This window comes from Lutra lutra, chromosome 14 (assembly GCF_902655055.1).
Source record: "Lutra lutra chromosome 14, mLutLut1.2, whole genome shotgun sequence".
Classification (NCBI taxonomy): domain Eukaryota; kingdom Metazoa; phylum Chordata; class Mammalia; order Carnivora; family Mustelidae; genus Lutra; species Lutra lutra.
This window is the reverse complement of record NC_062291.1, coordinates 36,475,362-36,493,316: the sequence shown is the minus strand read 5'-3', so window position 1 is coordinate 36,493,316 and position 17,955 is coordinate 36,475,362. Positions and strand designations below refer to the sequence as shown.

Genomic DNA, 17,955 nt, shown 5'->3' with positions numbered 1-17,955 from the left:
ATTCACTTTCTCCCACTGAGAAGTAGACAACAATAAATGACTTTAAATAGGCAGGATTTGGGTCACATATTAAAACAATTCCAGGGATGCCCAGGTTATGAGTATTAACAACTAGTCTACAAACATCTTCTCTGAAAACAGTAATTTAAAAATTTATTAATTATACCTCAATAAAGTGGAAAAAATAAACTATAAATAATTTTAAACTTTAAGAGCAAAAAATACATGATAGCTTTTCTTAGATATTTTTAAATATATATGGTCCTGCCTTGATGAAGGAGGATTTAATTTATCTATCCAGGTCCCTTCAAGTACTCACCAATTAGTTTAAAAAACAAATCACATAATGATCACATTAAATTCTTAATCGACCAGTGAGGAAGCCCTCAATACACAGTAAAATAGTATAGAACAATTTATATCATAAACAATGCATACATTGTGCATTCCAAATATGGAAGCCTGCTTTTAAGGCAAACAGCTAACTTTATTCAACTTCACTTGGAACTTGTGTCCATACAAAATTTAACTGAAACTGTGCATGTCAGATAGGCAATATTTAGAATGTATTAACCTTCTCTTCACTTACCTGGTCTTTCTCATGGGGTAGAAGGCTGACAGGTGGTAGCGAAGATGGGAAAGCACTGGGATATTTGGGAGCCCCTTTGCCATCTAAGCTTCCGTAATTGACCCTGTACTGCGGTCCATCTTTCAGTAATCTCCCATTGTTCACTGCGCGTTTAGCCCCTAGTCGCAGCCGCTGCTGAAAGGCTGGGTTGTTGGTGGTGCTTGTGAGATCGCTTTGACTTCTGAGATACTTCTCGATGTTCTTCAGTGAGGAGCCATTTGGTTCCTCAAGCCCTTCAATTGCTCTCCTTAAAAGTTTATTCCAATCCACATTGCGGAGATCATTACATGATCCCCTAGACCCCTTGGTTGACTTAGGAAAAGTGCCTGGTTTAACTGATGAAAAGCGCCCAGGGTTGTCTGGGTCCTTATAGGAGGCAAGGCCTTTGTTGGTGACTTTGAGAACTGAGCCATCCTGAACACTGAGTTCCAGCTGCTCAGAGACTGTCTTCTTATCCAACCCATGGGAAGTGCTGACTGCATGGCAGATTCTCTCTTCAGAGGGCCTTTGCTTTTGCTTTTTTATTTTTTGTATAGCTTCAAGAATCCACTCTGTATAAAGTGGGTTTGCAAGTTTTACCATGGTTGACAAATGACTTCTTCAATACCAAAGTTACCCATAGAGGTTCTCCTTGTATTTAACAGGACTTGAACATTTGAAAGTCATTTACAACTCAACAAACGGGCAGAATATTCCAGACCTTCTTAAGCAAAACCTCACAAACATCCATCCTTAAGAAATTAAAAACAGGACACACAGGCAATGTTGATAGTTGTCTTATTTTACCAACAGGAAAGACTGCATTCTCCCGAAGAACATCTTTAACAAGGAAATCAAGACCTTAAAGGATAAAAGGGGGGAATAGCCTCTTAATAATGGAACTTCTAAAAATAAAAGACTCTTTAGTATTACTCTTAAGATGCAAAAGGACCACAGAAGTAATGACAGGCAGGTAATTATGTAACAAAGCCACAGTGACTGTATTTCCTAACCAGAAATTGGGTCATAGTCTGAGAAGGAAATTTTTTTAGGATTTTCACTTGTTATTTATATGAAGTCATTTATGGGGCATTTAAAAGATCACACCTAAGTTATTTATTTAATGGATTAACCTTTATTGAAATTAATAAAATTATATGAGTGGTTCAAGATATATGTCTATCATTAACATAAAACCAACCTCAAAGAATAAGTCTATAACACAAAAACTCTGATGAAACTACAATGACCCTTGAACAATGCAGGGGATTATCAAAAAAATCTATGTATAACTCTTGACTCCCCCAAAACTTAACCACTAATAGCCTACTATTAACTGGAAAACTTACCAACAATATTAAACAGTTGATTAACACGTTTTGTATATTATATGTACTATACACTGTATTTTTACAATAACGTAACCCTGAGAAAAGAAAATATAAGATAATCACAAAGACAAGAAAATACATTTACAGTACTCTATTTGTCCAAAAAAAAAGAAAAATCAAAGTGTAAGTGGATCCAGAGTTCAAACCCATGTTGTTCAAGGGTCAACTGTACATTAACCTTAGTTCAAGAAATCTTAAACTTGGGGGGCAAAAAAGGGCAATAATCCTGATTCTTCTACTTCAGCTAGATATTGTATTTCCCAAGTTTCACATATAAGAAAATTTCCCATCTAGCCACTTCTACAGACTCATATCCTCCCATTCCTTTGCAAAGGGTCTATGACACTCTCTAATCCACAGGCTGGAAAACTCAAACTAGTATGGTAACATAACCCTTTATCTTTTAAGTAACATACTATTCTAGGTATCTTAATACCTGCCCAATACAAGGACAGTCCATACAAACCTGATCCCCAAAAGCCTCTGGTGTGCACCAAAACCATGCTACATCTCCAATCTGTATTGAACCTGTAAAGAACACCAGGACAAAGTGCCCTGGCCTGGGAGTTGGGTCAGATGCGGACTCTGATCTTGCCTTCCACGGGCAATATTCACATATGAGCTCTTTTTATAGTTTCAAGTTTACAGAGTATGCTCACATGTAATTTGTCATTTAATCTGCAAAACAGCTCTATGAGCAAAGGGAGGTTCAGGGGAAGATGGAACTCACTCATGGTAATAGTCTATAGTCTATAGCCTAAACTTAAGGCTCAAATGCCATTATTCTAAAATCTAAGTCCCGTGCTATCTTCACCTGAGCCACAACTTCTTCTGAAATCAGACTAATGGTATGAACACCAGCTCTACCAACATCTATTGAAGAAACCCTGGACAAATGACACATTTCAGTCACCTTACCTGTAGGGCAGTAATAGTAAATCCCTCACTGGAGTGCTAAGAGAATTAAGTGAATATGCTATCTAATATTCAACATATAGTAGCTATCATCACTTCCCATTAATGCAACTGTCTGTACAGTTTGAAAAATGCCTCATAAAAAAAATTAAATGTATATCTGGTTATTTACTTAACCTATCTACAAGGGAAAAATAATACCTTTCCTCAAAACTAGCCAGATACAATGACAAACGTAACATTTGCTCTGTTGCTGAAAAACTGGGCCACTGAACTACACTTGCTCAATCAGCCTGAAAGAGGCAGTTTAAAAAGGATTGTCCTCTCTTTGCAGTCAGTAAACTGTATGTTCACATTTTTCCCCCCCTCGGGATTCAGAAACTTGGGGCTAAAGGGACTGAAGAGGTCATCCCATCTAATCTCTAGTTATCTAGTAAAAGATTCCTCGTTCAGTAACCCCAACAGATGGGCCATCAAATCTTAAAATACTTCCAGTGACAGAGAATTTATTACTTTTTGAGACAGTTCACGCCACTACTGGACAGCTCTAACTGTAATAATATATTCCTTGCTCACAAGACCCAAAATCTGTCTTCCTAGAACTTCTACCCTCTAGTCTTGGTTTCCCTAAAACAATCCCAAGAAATTCTTACTAATTCTTTAATGTAACAGGCCTTCAAATATTTGAAAATAAGAATCTTTTGAAAACCACTAAAACTGAACTCCACCTACCTCCCGCCCCACTTTAGACCACTCTTATTCCAGTTCCTTAACACATGCACATCACGTGGTTGCCAAGCACTTCCTTCTTTTCGTTGCTCACTAGTTTGGCTAATGTCCATCTTAAAATCTGGCAGTCCAGGCATTATCCAAGCATAAATATAATCCAAGGTTATGTGAACTTTCTTAACAGCCTTGCCACACAACTGACTCATGGTAAGCATACAGTCCAACTAAAAATCCCAGCTCTTCTTTCAAAAATGCGGTCAAGCTGAGTCTTTCCATTCCCTTCCTTGTGCAAATATAAATGCTGGGATTTAAAATTTATTACGGTTGAAGTTCATTTTGTTGGTTTGAGTCTATCTTCCAACCTGTTAGATCGTTTTGAATCTTGATTCTGTCATCTATGTCATCTGAAATCTAGTAAGTGCTCCCTCTTTCATTATATAAACCACTGAAAAAAATGTTAGACTTGGAATATGGTGTGTTTAGGAATAAAACCACTGGCTTTCACAGTGCAACTACTTTCAAGATAGAACATGGGAATCACTGTGTGTTAAGTTTAGAATAGGACACATCTTTCCAAAGTAAAACGGTTTGGGGCAAATTTTCATTAGAAGACATTTCACTATGTTCATGTAGTTATTTCACCTTTTATCGTTTACTCAAGATGAATCCACTCATTTAATTTGATTGCACAAAATACAACTGCAGGAAACAGGAGGAGAGGTCACAGAAAAGTACCCAATATCGCAAAGGTGCTCTCAGGCATTTTGGTTACACAAGTAAACGAACATACCTTAAAACTAAAACTAGTAAAAACTCAAAATATACCTTCATGACAAGGTATTACCACTATCTTTACACATAATAAACAGAATCATTCATATCCATTTAACAACACATTTCAGTAAGACTAACATTCTGTATCTTAAAAATATAATAAAATAAGGGAAAATACCAGAATTGGAACTCCAAATGTATTAATAGTCCATGACAAAAAAGAAGATTGTCCAGATCTTCAAGCAAATCTGCCAAAGGAAAAAAAGTAAATGTTAATCCGGGCATAAAGACATCCTTCCAATTCAGGAACCATCTATGGATCTACACAACTATCCAATACAAACAACTGCAATGAGTTTATCAGCACTTTACTTTTGGTGCTATATTAACTCTTTCCTACCACTTAAGGGTATTTAAAAAAATGGAATTCAGGACAGGAAATAAAACCCCACAGCCATGCTCAAAGAGAAAAATTTTGCTCTTAAGACCATATGTGTTTTCCAAATTTTAAAAATCAGGTTGTGATAGGAGCACCTGGGTGGCTCAGTCAGTTAAATATCCAACTGGATCTCAGCTCTGGTTCTGATCTCAAGATTGTGAGTTCAAACCCCACGCTGGGCGTGGAGCCTACTCCAAAATAAAATAAAATAAAATAAAACCAGGCTGTGACAAAGTCTAAGAAAGAAGCTCACCACAGAGGGAAAAAAATCTTGGTATTGCTCAAAAAGCCAGGCAGGTATAACATTTTGTCTGAAAACAAAAAAGTCAAATGTCATTTGAAACTCAGTTATTAACTTTCCAGGAAACGTTCACGATTTGTCCCAAAGGTCACCTTTCATCTATGTACTGACTGGACAATCAAGATACGGCCAATACCTGCACCTAAGAGAAGACTGTACCAGTTTCCACAAGAATAAGTATATACTGGCACACATCACACTTCAGACAATAGTGATCATTTTCACTTCAAAGGCAAAAAATAAATTTAAAACAACAATGTGAATAATTACATTGGATCTTATACAAAACAACGAAGCAACCTTAGATCCTCCTTCTCCCCTCCCCCAGCGCCACAGACACACACACCCCACTCCTCAATTTAATCTCAAAATTAGCTCTCATCTGACACCAACCAACAGAGTTAATTAGGCAGAAGCAGATGTAACTCAGCAGCTCTATGCTACAACCAGAATCAGTGTTAAAGCATACACACACACACACACACACACACACACACACACACACACACAGCTAGGAGAGGAACAAAATCAGTAGTCGCTTATCTGTAGCCAATTCTCAACTAAACACATGTATATTATCCACTTTGTGTATTATCCACTGCAAATTTTTTTAATCTTAGGCGGGTTTGTTACTGACAGCCCACTGCCCCCACTGTAAATTGGTATAGAGTAAGAGAATAGATTGAAAACCAATTTAGTTTTAGTCTAAGCAGTATCTAACTAGAAAGACAAGTCTATAGGAAAAGATGCATAATTCATTCAAAAACCAAAAAGAAAGGCTTTTTTTTCCCCCTGATTTGGAATTATCCACACCACCTCTCTTTTTCAGAGCACTAGGATTTGTTTCACATGCAGACAGGACATTCTATCAGAAGGACAACCCTAAAAATCATCATTCTCTTTTCATTTTTTTCAGTAAAATGAAAGTTGGACTAAAAGGCTATCAAAAAGGGAGTGAATCGCTCCAAATTAATTCTGGGGACTCATGCAACATCAAATTAAATTATTCTATTTTCTAAGGTTTTGAATCACTTTATTTTTAACTACAAAATAATATCAGTAAATTATATGGTTGTATGGATGTATTTACATCATTCATTACAAACTATTTGAAACAGATCTAGAGAAATGCTTAGTCCAACACGTGCTTTTGGCTTCATTAGTATTATATAAATATCAACACTATTCAGAAATATTCATGTCAGCATAAGAGGAGTCAAAATACCCTGGATCATAAATATTATGTGAAACCTCCTCGATGCTTCCACTAAAGCTGTGTGTTGTTTCAAAATCAATGTCATAACATTTGAGTCATATCACAGATGAGCCAAAAACAGTGGTTAAAAAAAAATAAGGATTAACAATAGAGTTTACTCTCTTGTCATCCTGGGTTTTACTTGCTAACAGTTATTTTTAGCTTTCCCACTTTTATATGCTCCTGGATTTTTTCACAGCCTATTATGTAACTGAGTGAGGATCCACACATCTTAACAGTATCTTCTGAAACAGAACATACACTGCTTAAGGGAAGAGACCTTAACTTTTTTCCTTGTCTAACCACCCAGCACAGGCTATCTGCACACTTGCTCAAAGCAGTGTCCAAAGTTAACAAATATCTGCTGTCTGCCATCAAACATCATCCTATTTGTTAACTCAAATCCTGGACATATCTATTTCCCCAAAAATTAATGCTCGAGGCCCCAAATATATGAACTGGAAGGAGAAGATACAAATACTAATCAAAGAACAACCAACAACATTTAGCAAGACATTCCCTGTATGCAGCCTTATGGTAGGTGCTAGAGGCATAAGAAGCAATTCAGAAACAAAGCACTGTTTGGTAGTTCTTCAAAAAGCTAAAAAGGAAATTGCCATAAGACCCTACAATTCAAGGGGACACCTGGGTGGCTCAGTGGGTTAAAGCCTCTGTCTTCAGCTCAGGTCATGATCCCAGGGTTCTGGGATCGAGCCCCACATCAGGCTCTCCGCTCAGCAGGGAGACTGCTTCACCCTCTCTCTCTCTCTCTCTCTCTGCCTGCCTCTCTGCCTACTTGTGATCTGTCAAATAAATAAATAAAATCTTAAATAAAAAAAAAAGACCCTACAATTCAACATGTAGGTTTATATCCTGATGAACTGAAAACAGGTACTCAAGTAAGTACACATACACGCCTGTTCATAACAGCACTATTCTCAATAGCCAGAAAGTGGACACAGACCAAAATGTCCATCAATAGCTGAATGGAAACTGGGTGATGGGTTATTAAGAAGGGCATGCAATGGAATGAACACTGGGTATTATACACAACTGAATCACTGAACTCTGCCTCTGAAACTAATTATACACCCTCTGTTAATTAACTGAATTTAAATTAAATAAAAAAAACTTAAAAGGAAAAAAATTTTTTTTAAAGAACAGTTGAATAGATTAACAAAAGATGGCATATCCATGCAGTGGAATATTATTCAGTCATTAAAAAGAAAAACGCTGATATATGCTACAGTTTGGATGAACCTTAAAAATATGTTGCAAAAGAAGCCAGACACAAAAAGTCACATACGGTATAATTCCATTTATATGAAACATCCAGAACAGATAGATTGGTGGGGCCTGGGGAGTGGAGGGATGAAGAGAAACTGCTTAATGGGTAAGGGATTTTATCTTAGATTGATGAAAATATTTTGGAACTAGATAGAGGTGGTGGTCACACAACACCAGGATTTACTAAATACAACTGAATTGTTCACTTTAAATGGTTAAATTTATGTTACGCAAATTCCACCTCAGTAAGTCATTAAAAAAAAAGAGCACTAACTATAATACCAACCATTTTCTGACACCTACTGCAGGCCAGGCACTTCACATACACTATCAGTACACACACATAGATATCAGTAAACCTTAAAACAACTCTGTAAGGTAGCACTGTTGCCTGATCTTGCAAACGGAAAACTGAGACATGACTTGGTCAAGGCTTCAGACCACTAAGTCTGAAGAATTTACTTCCAATGCTAAAACCTAAAGTCTCTCCTGTGTCTCCACTGGCTTTCAAATAAGACTCCTTGGACGTCTTGTGAGAAAGTGCCTCAAGTTATCACCTGCACTATGTTCAACACTAAGGTCACATAAGTCCTTGCACCCAACAAAGGCGCTCCATTTTAATTGTCCCATTTATACTAGGCTTCTGAAGAGTCACTTCACAGAAAAGGTTCCTCCAACTAAGCAGGAAAAAAGTCTGGAAACCACTGTGACTTTCCCTTGCCGAGTGGGCAGAACACCCCTTGGGTGGGTGGGGCGTAAACTGGACCTTGAATTGGACAACTGCCCAGTTTCGTAATCCAAATGAAATGAAAATTTAAATCCTTCGTGGTCCAGCAAAAACTGACACCATCTCACTGAAAGCCCTATATCTCTTTGTCTAACAGGAAGCTTTTAGCTATCTTAATATTTTAGCATTCATTTCCCATTTTGTATTATGCTTATTTGTGTACTGACCTCATCTCCCTTACTAGAACCATGAAATTCTTTTTTTTTTTAAGATTTTATTTATTTATTTGTCAGAGAGAGAGCGAGAGAGAGAGAGCACAGGCAGACAGAGTGGCAGGCAGAGGCAGAGGGAGAAGCAGGCTCCCCACAGAACAAGGAGCCCGATGTGGGACTCGATCCCAGGACGCTGGGATCATGACCTGAGCCGAAGGCAGCGGCTTAACCAACTGAGCCACCCAGGCGTCCCGAACCATGAAATTCTTAAGAGCAGGATTCAGGTCTGATTTCACCTTTGTATGCCCCTAGATTTCCCAGAACCACTACGTGAACATAAGAGGGGTGGCGTGCCTATCTGCTAGATGGCCACACCAGGGAACAATTGAAGGGAATCTAGCAGAGGGCACAGGAGCTAAGAATGAACTGCCTTAAAAAAAAGGACACCAAGTGCATATGCACGTGTTGAAGAGAAGAAAGAAAGAAAGTTGGATGTAACGAAAACCAGACTGAGGCGTGTGAACGTGACAGATGAATAGGAAGCCAATGCAGAGGTAGACACAATACAGCACAGTGAAGTGCACCCACGCATGTGCACAAATTTGTTCAATGTTTGAATCTCTCTGGCAATAGTATCCATCCAGTGTAAGTTGGAGGGAAGGATGACTGAACAAACAAAAGCAACCAGGACTTCATCTTTCCCAACATCAATCTTGTTCAACTTATATTTATGAGCCTAACTCAGCAGCAAGCCCAGAGTAGGCACTCAATAAATGTTAATTGAATTGAATATTTAATTCCCCATTTTTGGGGAAGAATACTAAATTCTTTCTCACTACTCATTAACATTGAGAGTTTTCAATTCACAAGCTAATAATGTTTTCCAAGGATTTCTGAGAGGCTAAATCACCATGAAAATTATCATTTCAACTAATATGTATTATATTAATTGGAAGTTTAATTTTTCATGTCATGCTTCCTAGTTGACAATATCCTTGTTATGTCATTAAACTGTAATTGTGTAAATCTGCTTCAACAAACAATAACTGAACCATCAATAAACTATTATGACTTCCATAATCCTTAGCTAAGGTTAGTTTCAACATCATCATCATAAATTAGTAGAGACATGCCCCAAATCTGGTGAAGCCCAAGAATTAGGTTTGCGAAGTCATCCCTACATTTACGTGCTCAATAGTTTCAGTCTCTAAACTTTAATCACACTGTTAGGAACCTCACAGGAAATTTGATCCCTTGTAAAACAGAGGATTTTAGAGACAAGATGAAAAGTCATTTGAAGTCATCAGACCTTTGGAGCCAAGGTACACTGATTAATAACGATGATATAACTAAGCACTCTCACTTAAGAAATAATCAACTAAATTTAGAATGTCTTTTTTTGGCATTCAAAAATTCCTATTCAACCCTAGATTTCTTCCTAATTATAAATTAGCTTTAACCAGGTTTTAATGATAAAGACTGAGAACAATGTATTGAGAAAAAAAATCTGACACCTGAATTTTTAAAAGATTATTTTGAAAATACAGATCATATATAAGAATTCTGTATTAGTTTTATTACAAATGTCTTCAAAAAGGATAAAAAGGATAGCCTGTAGAACCTGAAAACCAATTAAGGTTCCCCTTTGAGAGCCTCAAGAAAACTACAGATCTAGGGGCACCTAGGTGGCTCAGTTAACCAAGCCACTGCCTTCAGGTCATGTTATGATCCCAGGGTCCTGGGATGGAGCCCTGAGTTAGGCTCCCTGCTCTGCGGAGAGCCTGTTTCTCCCTCTCCCTCTGCATGCCTCTGTCAAATAAACAAAATCATAAGAAAAAAAAATCCTATAGATCTATTTTTAAAAATGAACACATGTACATACAGTCATTTGCATACAATCTCAAGGGTTTACAGGACCTCTTTCACCTATACCAAGAGCCCTTAAGGCCCACTAACTACTCCACTTACTTTAATATACAGAGAGGTCAATAATTTTATTGAGTTTCAAAGTAACTATCTCTACATGTGTCTTTTTTTTTAAATTCTATGTGAAGGCGCCTGGGTGGCTCAGTGGGTTAAGCCTCTGCCTTCGGCTCAGGTCATGATCTCAGGGTCCTGGGATCGAGTTGCACATCGGGCTCTCTGCTCGGCAGGGAGCCTGCTTCCTCCACTCTCTCTCTCTCTGCCTGCCTCTCTGCCCACTTGTAATCTCTCTCCGTGAAATAAACAAATAAAATCTTGAAAAAAAAATTTTTAAATAAAAAAAAAAGATTCTATATGAGACAGAGCACAGGCGGTGGGCGGGGCCGGGGTGGGGGGAGTAGAGGAAGAAGCAGACTCCCCAGGGAGCCTAAGTGACCCTGGGGCTTGATCCCAGGACCCTGAGATCTGAGCAGAAGGCAGATGCTTAACCGACAGAGCCACCTGGGCACCCCTCTGTGTGCTTTCATGAGGACATGTTACATTTTAAGTAAGAGAGTCACTCTCCTTGGTTTGGGATATTATTAGAGGTCTGAAATCTTATTCAATAAGGAGGTGTGTGCCATGATGGGACATTATGTAGAGAGTTCAGGGATCAAGTCCCCACTCTGCCAGCTTTCTAAGCTGTGGGATACTGGACATGTTAATCAATCTAAGTCTCTGTTTTGTCCTCTGTGAAAAAGATTATACACCCCTGTTTGGCAGAACTGTTAAGAGGAATAACTGAGATAACTAATATGAGAGAACCAAGGATGGTGGCAGACACATAGCAGGAACACAAGAAAATACTAGCTCATAAAAGGAAAAAGGGCAATACAGTCAGCTGGAGACCTGTAAAATCTAATCTGGCTGAACTTCTGTCTATATGACCATTTTCTCCTAAGAGACAGGGGAAGTCAGCACCTGGCCCTTAGTTATAGTTGTGGACAAGTAAAAATTCAAGAGAGCCCACAGAAGTGAACAAAGGCAAAAACAGATCTGTAATGGCAAAGATAGGGTCAAGAACAGTGTATTTTACTCATAATCATACATCTTTTAAGGTCAATAAAGCTTTTAGAAGATAATACCACATAAGAGAATATATTCTTGACCTGAGGGTAGGAAAAGAGTCTTAAAACAAGACACAAAAAGCACTAACCATAAAGAAAAGACCAATAAATTTGACTCCATTAAAATTAAGAACTTCTGTTCATTAAAAGACACCATAAAGTGAAAAGGCAAGCCACAGGATGGAAGTAGGCATTTGCAACATACACACATGACAAAATAAATAAAGAACTTCGAAATACCATTAAAAGACACAAGGCCCCATTTAAAAAATAAATAAGTAAGGGGCAGACTTGAACAGGAATTTTACAAATGAGGAAATCCAAACAGTCGATTAATATATGGAAAGCTATTCAACCTGATTACTAACCAGTTAAATGCAAAGTTTACCAGATTGGCTAATTTGAAAAGCTACCAAATCTGAGATGTGAAGAGGACAAGAAGCATTGGAATTCTCATATATCACAGAAGGGAGTGTGGTCTGGTACAACACTTTGGAAACCAGCTTGACCAGTCAGTACCTAGTCAAGTTGAAGACAAGCATTCCTCATGACTAGAGCAACCATACAACTCATCATCCAAACACTTTTGAGCATTAATGTTGTATTAATAATTACACTGAGAAACAGGCATAAGTTAAGATAAATAGTCACCGTGCCCATGAATTAGTAATTCCATTCCGAGGTGTACATCTTAGAGAAACATATGTACGTGTGTAACCAGATGACAGGGACAGGAACACTCATAGCAGCTCTGTTCACAATTTCCCCAAACTGGGAACAACTCAAAATATCCAACAACAGTAGAATGGATAATTTAAAAAAAAAAAAAAAAATTGTGCAAGATTGTAACTCACAAAAAAATGCTTAAAGGTGCTTTGGAAATGCAAATTAAAACATCTTAAGGGAAGAAAAAGATCCCTTCAACACACTTCTTCCATCCATGCAGTATTACCATTTCGCAAGCAAAGACTGATCACTATAGCTCACACATCCCCAACTTTCATGAAACAATTTCCTTTCTGCTCACTTTATACAAATAAAAGCAAGTATATGCATGTGGAAAACTGAAGGTATTTTGTAGAAAACTATATAAGAGACTGAAAAAGTCACCTGTTAGGAATCCTGGCCTTTAACAAAGCCAGATCAGTTGGTTAACTAGTATGTAAAAATTCATGAAGTTTTTTGAAGTACATTAAAATTACTTATTAAATTCCTCAGCTACCCTTCCACACTCACCCTATTTTACCATTCATTCATGTTATGCCTTACACCTGACAGTTTCAATCTTATCTTCCCAAGAAGTGTGTAAGATAAACATTTGGTGTAAGGGCAATGACTGAACACCCACTCTACTCAGAGGCCTGGGTATGGCTGGTAGGTAAAACTTCCACTGACCACGTCATCACTCTCAACCATTCATTCCCGTAAGTTCCTTCTTTAATGTTACCACCTTCTGCTATCTTCTGTCTTTTTTTTAAAGTCATCATTTCACCTCCCCAACCTTCAACCCTAAGTAGAGGGTCTCAGGTAAAAATCTTACCCTTTACTGAAACGTGCAGTATTTTCCTAATCCTCTTAAAAACATAAAAAGATTGCCCCAATTCATTTTAATGCATACGTGAAGAATTAACGGGTAAGAATGGAATGAATGGAGTGTTTTATTTCAGGGCTATCCCAGAAAATCCAGGGTACACAAGTAAGACAGAAAGAATGTACTTTACTCGCAATTATACCAAAATAATAATAATGGCAACTTTTTTGGAGCACCACCGGACACTATCCCAACGTAATTAATTCCCCATTTTCTACTTTCATCCCCCATCCATATACAGAAGGGTCTTTATAATACTCCACTTTTTATTTCTTTGTACCTCCACCCCAAACATACTTGACACTTTGTTCACTGGTTCTCTTTTCTTATTTTCCACATCTGTAACTCTTTATTACTGTTCTCTCACAACCTTTGTCCAATACTCCGTTTATCACATCCCAATACCTTCTCCCAATCGCAGGGCTTAAACAACTTCATGGGGCACAGGAAACCATTTGTAACCTAGTCCCTTCTCTTCCTTTGCCCCTAGTCTCCCACAACTTCCTGCACTCTACCCATACCAAAGTACTTACAAATTCAAAAAGACACAATGTCCTTTCCCAAGGTAATACTGGAGCTTCCCCTGAGACAGACACCCTGCCCCACCTTCAAGATTCCAGCTCAAGTTTCACGCAAGAAATCCAGCCTGTCAACAACCTGGTCTCCCAAACCAACACCTTTCTTTGCCCTATCCCTACTCCTGGTGGTCCCCCAAATCACATGCACCGAGACCCACTACCCAGCCCCACCAATTTTTTTTTCCCACAACTGCCACCTTTTCTCAGCCCCCTGAATCACCCATCCCCATAAGATCTTCCGCTATAGATATTACGCAAGTTCTGCTCTGCTGTCTGATCATCGTTCAAGACTCTCCCAAGTATATCCATGTCACTCTTCCATGTTTCTTTCAAGGCTTCATAGACCCCATACATCCTTTATAATTCCAATGCCGGTTTATCCAGATACCTGCTTCCCACCACCACAACTGTATACTTGCTCCTCACATTCCAATACTCCCCGCAATCCAGTATCTACTCTGCACTGCTCTCGATATCACTCCATATCCACCACACCCAAACCTATTCTTACTGTCCCCAGATAACTGCAATCCCACCTTTCTGCATCCTTTCACTTGCCTTCACATACCCCTGGATTCACCTACCACATCTCCAATGTTGCACCTCTCCCTACCCTCACTTTGCCCCTGCTTGCACACCTCCAGTTTCCCCTCGCACCCACCCCCTCACCGTCTTTCTAGACACTCACTGGCCCCCCACGGTTCCTACCAGGTCACTCCCACTCAGAAAACCCCTCCAAACCCCCGCCTTCCAACCACCCGAGCCCCGCCCCCACCCCGGTATCGCCCCGCCCCCTCCATCTCGAGCCCCGCCCCTTGCCCTGGAGGCCCTGCTGAGGGGCGGGGCCTGTCCCTCCTCCCTTTTCCCCCGCCCCCTACCGTCACGCTCAGGGGCAGCCTGACCCCGAGCGGCCCCGCGGTGACCCTCGCGCAGAGGCCTGTGGGAGGGGCGTCACAAGCCCCCGATCCCCCCCACCTTCCGCCCCCCCTCCCGCCCAGTCTCCTCCCCCTGGGAATGCGCGGGGTGGGTGACAGACCTGGCCGCGCGCCACCGCCACGGCGCCTGCCGGGGGCGCTGCCGCTGCCTGAGAAAGAACACGCGGCTGCCGCCTGGAGGAGGTGCCGTCGCCTCCGCCACCGCTGCCGCCGCCGCCAGGGGTAGGAGCTAAGCCGCCGCCATTTTGTGTCCCCCTGTTGTTGTCGTTGACATGAATCCGACATGACACTGATTACAGCCCAATGGAGTCTCATTAAACCCGAGCCGCGGCCCCGCCCCGGCGCTGCTCCATTGGACGAGACCACAGATACTTATGGCCACCCGTTGGCCTGCGGGTCTGTCCGTCACCCACACACTAGCCACTCTGCAGCCCATTGGGGCAGGTTCCTGCCGGTCATCTCGCCTCCGCATAGACACACCCCTCGACCCATCATTCCCCCCCTCCGAAACCACCCTGGGGGTGGGTCCACTGCCAGTACCAATCAACAGACTGCGGGGCCCGCCTCTTCTGGGCACCTATTGGTCCAGCTCTTTTTCTCTCTCCCAGACACCGCGCCACCTCTACTTCCACCTACCCGCCCCCTCTACCTCTAGAAATGGATTGGGTCTACTCGCAGGAAAGGCGCTTGGCTTTATTGGTTGCACACAACGCCAATCAGAGGGCCTTTTCCCTCTCCCCTCCCCCACTCAACCCCAAATCCCCTAGCCCGCAGCTAAAGTTTGTGTGAGAGCTGATCGCTGGCGGCGGCCGCAGGATTTAGGGGTGGGCGCGGGCGGGCGCGCGCGGGCGGGCACGCGAAGTTAAAATTCGAGGTTCTCAGTCGCCAGCTCCCGCGGTGGAGCGCGCGGACGGGCGCGCCGCCCGGAGCGTTCCATCCCGCCCCCTCCTCCACCCTCTCCCGTCCCGTCCCGGGCGACTACTCGCCCGCCCCCTGGCTCGCATCCTTACCCCCCACACACCCCTACCCTGCAAGCCCCAGGCCGGGTGCAGCCAGAACGATGTCGCTGCAGCCTCCTCGCCATCCCATGCCGAAGGGGAGCAAGCCCCCTACCCGCCGGGCGTGCACCCCCCCGGCTCCACACTCGCCCGTGTCTGCAAGCACGTGCACCGTTCGCCGCTGCCTCCAGCCACCCCGGTCCCCGGCTAACCTCGCCTGCAGCCCGGCCAATCGCTTGCTGCCCTTTGTTGCTGCAGCCCGGGTCTCCCCGCTGCCTTCCTCAGCCTCCGCCTCGTCCTTTGCCAGCCGCCCGGGTCCGCAGCGCCGCGCTCCCCCCGCCCGGGACCCACCGCCGCCGCCTCCTTCTCCTCCTCCGCCTCCTCCTCCTCGGCTCCGGGCTGCAGCGCACAGAGCCCGAGGCAGCGCCGCCCAGCCCCGCTCCCCCCGCGCCGCCAGCTAGCCCGCCCGGCCCGGCCGGGGGCGCAGCCTGGACCCCGCCCGCCCCAGTCCCCGCCCCGGGGGTACCTGCCTCCGCCCTGGGGGGCTCCGCTTGCCGCCCTCGGGGGAGGGCGGGGATGCCGGTGTCCGCGGGAGGATGGGGAAGCCTGGGCCGTTTGGGGCGGGGAGTGTGCCCGCCAGGGCTGGGACTGAGAGGTGCGGTCCTCGCCAACGCGCCCCCCCTCCCGCCGCTGTGGGCCCCAAACTTCGTCCTCCACCCGGGCCTTACACCCTCGGGTGATCGCGGCAGTTTGGGGGTAGGAGATGCCTCGGGAGCTGTGTCTACCCTGATCAGGAGGAAGAGGGAGCAGTGACATTCAGCGACCGCGGACAGGGCACGGCGGCAGCATCCTTGGGTGGGAGTGGGGATGTCAGACGCGGGCAGAAGGGGGAAAACTGCCCCCCTCAAGATGCTTTCTCCCGGCCTGCGATGAGCTGGAGAGCTCAGAGCTGCGTTCTGAGTGCTTTCTTGGGCGGTGCAGCCGGATGGCAGAGGTGCTGGGGGCGGGGGGAGTGGGGGAAAGACCGCTGGGGGGCCCTTCCCCCCTCTCCTCTAGCCAGCGCTCGAAGGAAGGCTGATGGTGAAGTTCGGTTTTCCAGGCTTCCCCTGGGCCCCCCGAGTTCCTGAGGCCCACATGAGGGAGGCTGGGGCTCCTCTGGCCGCCCAGGCGAGGCCACTTTGACGCTGCCCACATGCCTCCCAGCGCCCTCCAGACTCTGAAAAGAGCGTCCTTCACTCTTCCCGAGGATGGATGGGATGCTGGTAAGGGAGACTTCAGAAAATAGGAAAAGTAGGCTCGGGAAATGGCTCCTAGAGAGTTGGAGTTCGAAGTTTCCCTTCTGAGGTGCCATTTCTTCGGGAGGGGGAGAACTATGGCTTTGTAAAAGAACCAAGTTCCAGGCTTGGTGGCCTGGGTGGAAAACCACCTGTTGATTGAAGTCTGTCCCTGAAGTCAGGGAGATCTTGGGACCTGGCAGGGTGAGGCAAGGTGCCAGGGAGAGGCCCCCCCGCTTCCTGCCCTGGTTGACTCCAACATCCTCATGCCACTAACACTCACTCCAGCAGCATCTTCAATTCCTCATTCAAAACCACTGTGTAAACTCGGTAGATACTTCGCTAGAGCAACATTTCAGACAAACAAAACAGGCAGCACAACCCTGTCAACAAATGCAGTGCACAATACACACTTCACTCTTTAAAAATGTCTGCTCCTTTGGGGTGTGAGCTGCCCCTACTTACATGCTTCTTGGCAACAAGGTGAGAAAGGAGCTAAGACAAAGGGCACAGAGCTGGATGAAAGGATAGAAAAAGAGAGGGGAACAGAAGAGTTGTAATACTACACTCAAAACTGTCACCGGTTCCATTATAAACCCCTTTTATAGGTGTTTTATTACTTGGTTGTTAGTTTTTAAAACACAAACCTCTTTAGATTAAATCTTGGCATTCACAGGCTCTGCTCAGGGAAACAAAACACAGGGAAAGTTCCCCCCATCCACCACTGGCTTGGCTACTTTTGAGCTACATTACTGATAAAACAAACAAACAGCGGGTTGAGTTTCCTCAGTCTCTATCTCCTACTTAGCATCTTCAGTAGCTCCCTCAAGGTGAATTTTTACAAGCCACTGGTTCATAATTCAGCCTAGTTCATTTAGGTATTTCAAAAAGTAAGACACTTACAGGTATGTTC

The 17,955-nt window shown here is 43.1% G+C and overlaps 1 protein-coding gene across 5 annotated transcripts in view; it reads right to left on the bottom strand.

Annotated features, from left to right (window-relative positions):
• The window catches only part of KAT6B (lysine acetyltransferase 6B), a 191,012-nt gene extending 174,697 nt beyond the window's left edge, over nucleotides 1-16,315 (bottom strand). The window contains exons 1-3 of one of the 5 annotated variants that reach the window (XM_047701348.1): nucleotides 16,295-16,315; nucleotides 4,595-4,664; nucleotides 590-1,468 (exon numbers count right to left, since the gene is read on the bottom strand). In XM_047701348.1, coding sequence (XP_047557304.1) covers nucleotides 590-1,210 — 621 coding nt within the window. In that variant the 5' untranslated portion in view covers nucleotides 1,211-1,468; nucleotides 4,595-4,664; nucleotides 16,295-16,315. Of the gene's footprint in view, nucleotides 1-589; nucleotides 1,469-4,594; nucleotides 4,665-14,871; nucleotides 15,112-15,980; nucleotides 16,139-16,294 lie in introns of those variants that run through there. The other 4 variants (XM_047701347.1, XM_047701346.1, XM_047701349.1 and 1 more) reach the window with 4 other exon arrangements.
• Nucleotides 16,316-17,955: the final 1,640 nt, after the last annotated feature.